Below are 7,135 nucleotides of genomic sequence, written 5' to 3'. Positions count from 1 at the left end.
TATACTAGAAAAACCTGGAGGAGCATTAATCCTTTCATTATTTTTAGCAAAATGAAAGGAGTACCTAAAAACTATGAGGGAGCTGTGGGAAACATTTGGTGGCAGCTGCTATTAAATTTGATTCTGAAAATAAACTTTAAGCCAAAGTCAATTTAAAAGTAAAAGCAGCACATGGTATTTCCAGTGTGAACAGCATTTCAACATATGAGTAAGTGTGTTCCTACGATAAGTTGCTATAAATATGAGGAGCGTGGCACTCTAAAGGGAACCTTTTCATTGCAGGAAAATCAATTGTAATATAAATTCTTGTTATTTCTGGTGTCATCTATCTAATGAAATTTGACAGATAAAAGGAAATATTCAGTACAATTGAACAAATCACCATTTAAGGACACTGACAAATGTGGATTCAAAAAGAAAGACAAAACAAAAATATTAGAAGCTAAATAGAAAATTATTACCAGGAAAACCAAACTTTTTTTTTACCTTTAGCAGGACATAATCTAAACAATATGATCTAAAAATCAAAATCAATGTGTATTTTCAAACTCTGAAATTCCTAATCCATTACAGTGAACAGAATAAAATGTTAGTGGTGGATTATAATTGGCTGCTTCATTACCCACTTTACAATTGTGAAAAAAAATCCAACACTTCAGTATATTTTAGATATATTGAAGTTAAGTGGTAATAGATTTTAAGATTGATCAATCTGCAATATATGAAGACCAAGTGGTTCACTTTGTCGTTCAGGAAAATGTTCTGACTTTACTTGGAAGAATAATTGATCTCCTATCCAAATAAAGTATCGCAATATCTTGACATACTGAGATATATATGTAAAATACACTGAAAAATGTCCCATTCCAAATTTCTTTAAATCAGGATGTCGATCATGGAATGAACTTCCTGAGGATGTGGGAGATGCATGCACAGTTGCCAGGAGCAGGCAGTCGGGATGAGTTTAGTTTGGGATTATGTGTGACATGAATCGTTTGGATTGAGAGTCTGTTTTCATGCTGTATGAAGCTATGACTCTACGTGTAAGCTTAAAAATGAAACATTTATGGTTAGCTGAATGAATTTAAAGAACAAAGATTAAGCATCATGATGGAATTCTTAAAATAGACAACACCTAACAATAAATAACTTCTTCTTTATTCTGCTCAGAGACATGTCTATATACAAATAAACTGGTTTATTTTCATATTAAACTAGACAGTTCCTGAGGAGCACCAAGACTTTTATTTTATATTAATTGTTTGCCATCAGATGCAGGACTGGAGTGTAGTGCTGGAAAAGCACAGCAGGTTAGGCAGCATCGGAGCAGCAAGAGAATCAACATTTTGGGCATAAGCCCTTCATCAGGAATGAGCTGACGAAGGGCTTATGTCTGAAACGTTGATTCTCCTGCTCCTCGATGCTGTCTGACCTGCTGTGCTTTTCCAGCACCACACTCTCGACTCTAATCTCTAGCATCTGCAGTCCTCACTTTCTCCTACCTCAAAGAGGCTGCCATATGTTATTTTAACATTACATCAATTACAAGTTAATTTAAGGTTCAGTTGTGTGCAGGTACCCTAACAGCACATCTTCAAGCTTCTACAGTTTGAAAAGAAAAGACTGTTACATTGAAAAGTTGTAACATTGGAAAGGTCACTGGCACTTGGAGGAAGAAGGGGAATGGTGTATACTGCTCAGTTATTTACAGAGTTTTGTTTCACCTTAATGTCAGTGTATGTGAACATAGTGGGTGGAATCATATTAGACATGGATTTAACTTGGAAGAAGCAGAATAGCAGAGGATGTTTGAAATTTCACATCTCTAACTGACCGTGCAGAAGGCAGTACTAACAATCGCAAGAATAGCAAAGGGCAAATTAATGGGAATTAAAATGCCCAGACAGGGAAGATTGGTAACACCGCTACCTGCTCATGCCCCTGGCTCATCTTGCCCCTCCTAATTTCACCGAGACTGAAGCCCAAGAAACAGTTGGAAATGCCAGCCCAGGAGGCCAGTAAAATCTCTTTTAATTTCCTAACTCCTTCCACACCAGAGCCAAGAGCTCTAGATGTTTACAAATCCTGCTGCTTGGGGCTGGCTTGACAACTGTGGCCAAAGAGATTGGAAACATTGTTTGAAATTTCCATGGGGTTCATTTGCAGTATTCTACCTACAGCGGCAGCATTCACTTCTCCTAGTGAGGCTGGCTACCACCCACAACTTGAGACACTCTGGCTCTCCTCCCTGCACAACCCACCTACCATCCCTGGTTGTTTAAGAATCCCCAGATAAGCTACACACACTATATGGGACTTCAGGCATGGGACTCACATGTAGTCCCAATGCCAAAGAATATTATCACTCATTAGCTGTTTCCATCACTAAAAATGTGACAGATGGTAATATGTTTCTACTAACAGGAAAGCAGAATAAAGACATCAGGAAAACACCTATTATCCTGATAATGGAAAGGAAAACAAAAACTCACAAGAAGAAGAATGTATATTCTCAGTACTATTCTGTGAATAAGAAAATAATTATTTTACTGAATTTGGATCATTCACAACTGATCAGAATTATTGCACACAACTCACTCCAGTGCTTCACATCTGTATTGAGTGACCCTTTTGTCTTCACAGGTTGATTATCCAATACCTGAAATGATCTGTACAGTCATTCTGATTGGAGTTAGAGGATTACAAGTATCAAGATAACTATTACAATGGTTGTGAAGCAATATTCTTAGCACATATTGATTCAGATTCTTAACATCAGGCTTTTGGCTAGATTCAATTTACTCTTGGGATTACAGCCATCATAAAAAAAAACTGAGGAAGTACATCAATCAATCTATTTCTCCAAACCCATTTCAAAACAAGTAATATGATAAAAACAAAAACCAAACCACTCATAACTTTCTGCAAAGGCATCTACAATCTAATAGTTCCTTATAATAAATACAATCAGGCCAAATTTCATAACAGAATTCTGCACAACTGACAAATTGTACTTGAGGGAGGGCGGGAAGCAGCTTTGCTTTATATTTTACACTGGTTTTTTGAAATTTAGCAGAGTACACCAATTAGGTTTCCTGAAAGTGATAAGTAAATGCGAATCCCAAAGTAGTCAATTCCTTAAGAAAATGCATGCACGTTTAGGTTGGCAATGACTACACTAACCATTTCCTTTATCTGTTGTGAATTTCCATTTGGCAATAAACATACGTATCAGAATTAATGAGCTGAGGATGGTCCGATTGCATGGTGGCAAAATACTTTTTGCAAAAATGTACTCAGTTCAATTCGTCAAACTTATGAGCAGCAGTGGTTTCCCAGAATCTTTAACCAATCTGGCTCAGTGTTCAGCACAGTATAATATACATGATTTACAGTAACACAATGCAAGTTACTGAACAGAAAACGAGACACATAAATTTGAATAGTTCTCCACAGGTTGTAAAATATTGAGTAGAGTTTCTTCATATTTGCATACAAAGCAAACTTAATGTGGAATAAAAAGAGAAAAATGCATTAATTTTGAAATCTTAATATATTTATGACATCATCTCTGAATTGTGATACTAAAATTAACAAACAGGATGCAAGCTCCTTTTCTACATAAAATATTATTCATAAATGTTCATAGCTAGATGTTATAAAGTTAATGCTACACCATAGCTTTTCCCACATGCTCTCTCTCTTTATAGTTCATCGGCAAATCCAGGTTGACAGCAAGTTGGCCGGTTTACACAGGCAATCAACTGTGCCAGGACAGCACTTAAATTGTAAGCTATCTCTGGTCTTACAATAGTTTTAATTATTTCAGAAGGCATATTTGCACTGAGGAGTACACACTTAAAGGAGAGCATCAACTTCACCATGGCAGAAAACAAATGGGAGGAGAAATTAACCCAGAATGCTCACTTGTTGATGTTTGTTACAAAGCAGTATCCTCAGAGAGAGGGAACTGCCTGAACTATCTGTCAGGAAATCATATATGTAGTAAAGAGAAAAGAGGAGAAACAAGTAATAAAGTGGGGACCTTTTTAGTTGTTGTTTGTCCTTGCTGCTACTTGACATGCTGGCGGTTTGCTGGTGGGTTCTGCATCAGTGTTACATTTTCAGCAAAAGCAGTCAATAGATAAGTGGACTGAGGATAATACTGCCTGGTCAGACATGAAATAGCTCATTAATGTTCAAATAGTTTGCCCTTTGAGATGACTAGGTGAAGTTACAAGTAGAAGAGCATCTATAGTCCATTGATGAACTTGCATTGTTTTATTTACGGGGAAGAATTCTCCATGTGTTTCAATTTCTGAAAGGTTCTTGAATGTGGACTCACTCCTCACAAGGACAAAATGACTGTGAGACAATGCATTGGTCACATGCTACAGTATCACTTTGGCAAACCCACAAATCAGATGTCATAGCAAGTCTCCAGGTCACTGCACAGGGCAGTCCATATTCAATAGTGCAATGGACAAGTTCCCTGGCCCTTGCCCTAAAGTGGAGAAAACTGCCTGTTAATTTGATACTGAATCAATGAAAACTAACAACTAAACTTCTGCCAGCAAAAGGCTCACTGATACAAAAGCTGCAGAATCCATTGAATTTGGTACCACAATCGACAGATTGTCAACGGAAATCCTTACTCAAAAAGATATCAGTCGGTCATATAACAAAACCCTCCTCAACTTGTCCAAAACATTTTCAATACTGTTTCCACATATTTTAACATCGGATTACTTATATTTTTCAAAATACTGAACTGATCATGCAAAAGTCTTAGTGTATTTCTCTTTTTGAATAAAAGTAGATGGCAGAGATAACCAAAGTATTTAATGATCCACTGCCATCTTCATTCCTTTCACTGATGCAGCTTAACTTCTTTAGTAATTTTAACTGTGTTTTTTGAGGAAAATGTCCCTCTGTTTAGCCCCAGATGGCTGATGTTGACAAAGCATGCACTCCAATTTAAATACTTTAGAGTTACATCCATTTACGACCAAGACCAGAGGATGATTCTCAAAAACTAAACAAAAAGATTGATGCACAATCAATAAACATTGTGCACTAAGACAGGCTGAAATATAAATGAAGTGAACATTGTTGATTGCATGACCTCAAAACACTGTTCAACTAAAATGCACACTTTTTGTATTTTGTTGGCATATAATGTCTCGGGTTCCTTAGACCACATCACAATTTTTAATTTATAAAATTCCTATTTTGCTGTGATGTAAAACTTAATTCCCAACAATCAATTGTCCCAATATAGAAGTTTCTTATAGAATCAATTGTCGACCAAATTTCAGCTTTACTTCAAATTGTTTTGGTGCCTTTGGGAATTTTCTTGTAATTCAACCAACTACCTCATATAAGTCTTATTTTTCTTGTATTACAGAAATTGCACAGCTATATTGGGGTACAGTTTTAATGACAGCCCTTGGCTCAATCCCAACTGTTGAAAACAAAATCCAAATTTTGAAATTGCCTTTGTGTAAAGTCCCCATCTTTTCAGCCTGCTCACTGCACTTTGAAAGAGGTATGTTTGACAACATTTAGTTGTTATAAGTGAAACAGTTATATTACATCATATTATCTAAATTTCACATCAACAACATTTGGTTCACTCAGTTGCTCTTGCACATTAACTACACTCCTACAGTAAAATTGAATGAGAAAATAGTAGCAGAATCTTCATGCAAAAAAAGCATCAGTGTCCAAAATTCAATCGCCACAACAACAGATTTTTCATTCACAAGCCTTAGCACTATTCCTTGTGTGGGATACAACAATCATTATGCATTTGCTTCAGCAAACATGAAGGGCATCAGGCATAGAGTTATGGCTTAATGAGAGAGAAGGAGAGGGTTACAGGCATCCTTTGGTAACAGAATAGCTAACAATAATATAATTACACAGCCACAGAATAATCAGTGTACTTTGGTGTATCAAAACCTTAAAAAGATTGCAATTACTGGTTGGTACCCAACATGGTCATGTCTAAGCTTTCTGGCTTTATACCAATAGGATAGCTGATTGTGCCTGTATGTCGCTAGCCCATGTAAGTGGTTTTAAAATTAGCTACAGTCAGTCAATGTAAGCCATAAATAAAGAATACCCTTTTATCTTGATCAAAGTAAGCTAAACAAAATATGAACCTAATGATAAATAAATCTAGATCTTTTTATGAATTGTTTCTTTGTATAAATGTATTAGCATTCCCATAGTTGCCTGGCACGGTTCAGGATTGACAATCCAATTTGCTACCATTGTATGACTTAACATTTTCTTTTAAAAAAACTTATCAATGGAGCACCTTGACCATTCTTCATATGGAGAGTCAACAATGAATCTTTGACACAGTGATACACCAGGATATGGAAATGGTCAGTCTTCTACTGCTTGGGGACAAAGATTCCCTGGTTTAATCCAGGGCTACAGTGTGGTGGGTCTAGAAAGCGGAGATGGCTGTCCGTTCTCTGCAGTCATGATGGATAATGTCTGGCACTACTTAGCAGCCAGAGGAGAACCAGCTGAATCCCTATCATTGACCATAAGGATGGGCTCAGACGAGAGCCACTGCCGCATTCAGAATCATCCTCCTGTTGTCAGGGAGAAAAACAAAGATAATCATCATGATAATCATCAAAAGTGAAACCATTGATCTCTTAAGTTCAGGCAGCATTTAACCACATTTCTTTGGCATTGTCACTGTTAATCTTGGTTTTGTTGTTACATGTTCATAGAATACTTGAGTGTCCCAATCTGGAACTGGTGACTTTGAGCATTTCTGTGAATTATTGCACATATTAGGCAGGGTGTGCAACTTTTCATTGCGTAAATATACTACCTTTCCAAATCCTTCCTCCACTCTTGGATTTCACTTTAAACCTCCTGAAATCATTTTCGCAGATTTGATTAAATTAGTTCAAATCCTCCATCACTAATACCTTTATCAGCATCTATCTTCATGCCAGGGTTGAGGTAACTCAAAGTGCCACAAATGAAAGAAAGGTTTATACACATAAGCAGCAAGATTGCTTATAGAATCCATTTCAAAGCTCATTCATCAATTGCGAGGAGCTTTGTGAGACCCCATGAAGTTACAAATGCAGGATAAAAGCAA

General features: G+C 36.7%; 1 protein-coding gene across 7 annotated transcripts in view; it reads right to left on the bottom strand.

Moving 5' to 3' along the window:
* Positions 1 to 1,401: 1,401 nt before the first annotated feature.
* Positions 1,402 to 7,135, bottom strand: part of LOC140466870 (voltage-dependent calcium channel subunit alpha-2/delta-1) — a 662,544-nt gene continuing 656,810 nt past the window's right edge. For all 7 annotated transcript variants that reach the window (XM_072562612.1, XM_072562611.1, XM_072562615.1 and 4 more), the window contains one exon: positions 1,402 to 6,611. In XM_072562612.1, the coding sequence (XP_072418713.1) occupies positions 6,575 to 6,611 (37 nt within the window). In that variant the 3' untranslated portion in view covers positions 1,402 to 6,574. The remainder of the gene's footprint in view (positions 6,612 to 7,135) is intronic.

The sequence above is a fragment of the Chiloscyllium punctatum genome, chromosome 44 (assembly GCF_047496795.1).
Source record: "Chiloscyllium punctatum isolate Juve2018m chromosome 44, sChiPun1.3, whole genome shotgun sequence".
NCBI classification, from domain to species: domain Eukaryota; kingdom Metazoa; phylum Chordata; class Chondrichthyes; order Orectolobiformes; family Hemiscylliidae; genus Chiloscyllium; species Chiloscyllium punctatum.
The sequence above is the reverse complement of the archived record's forward strand: the minus strand, read 5'-3'. Positions and strand labels throughout refer to the sequence as shown.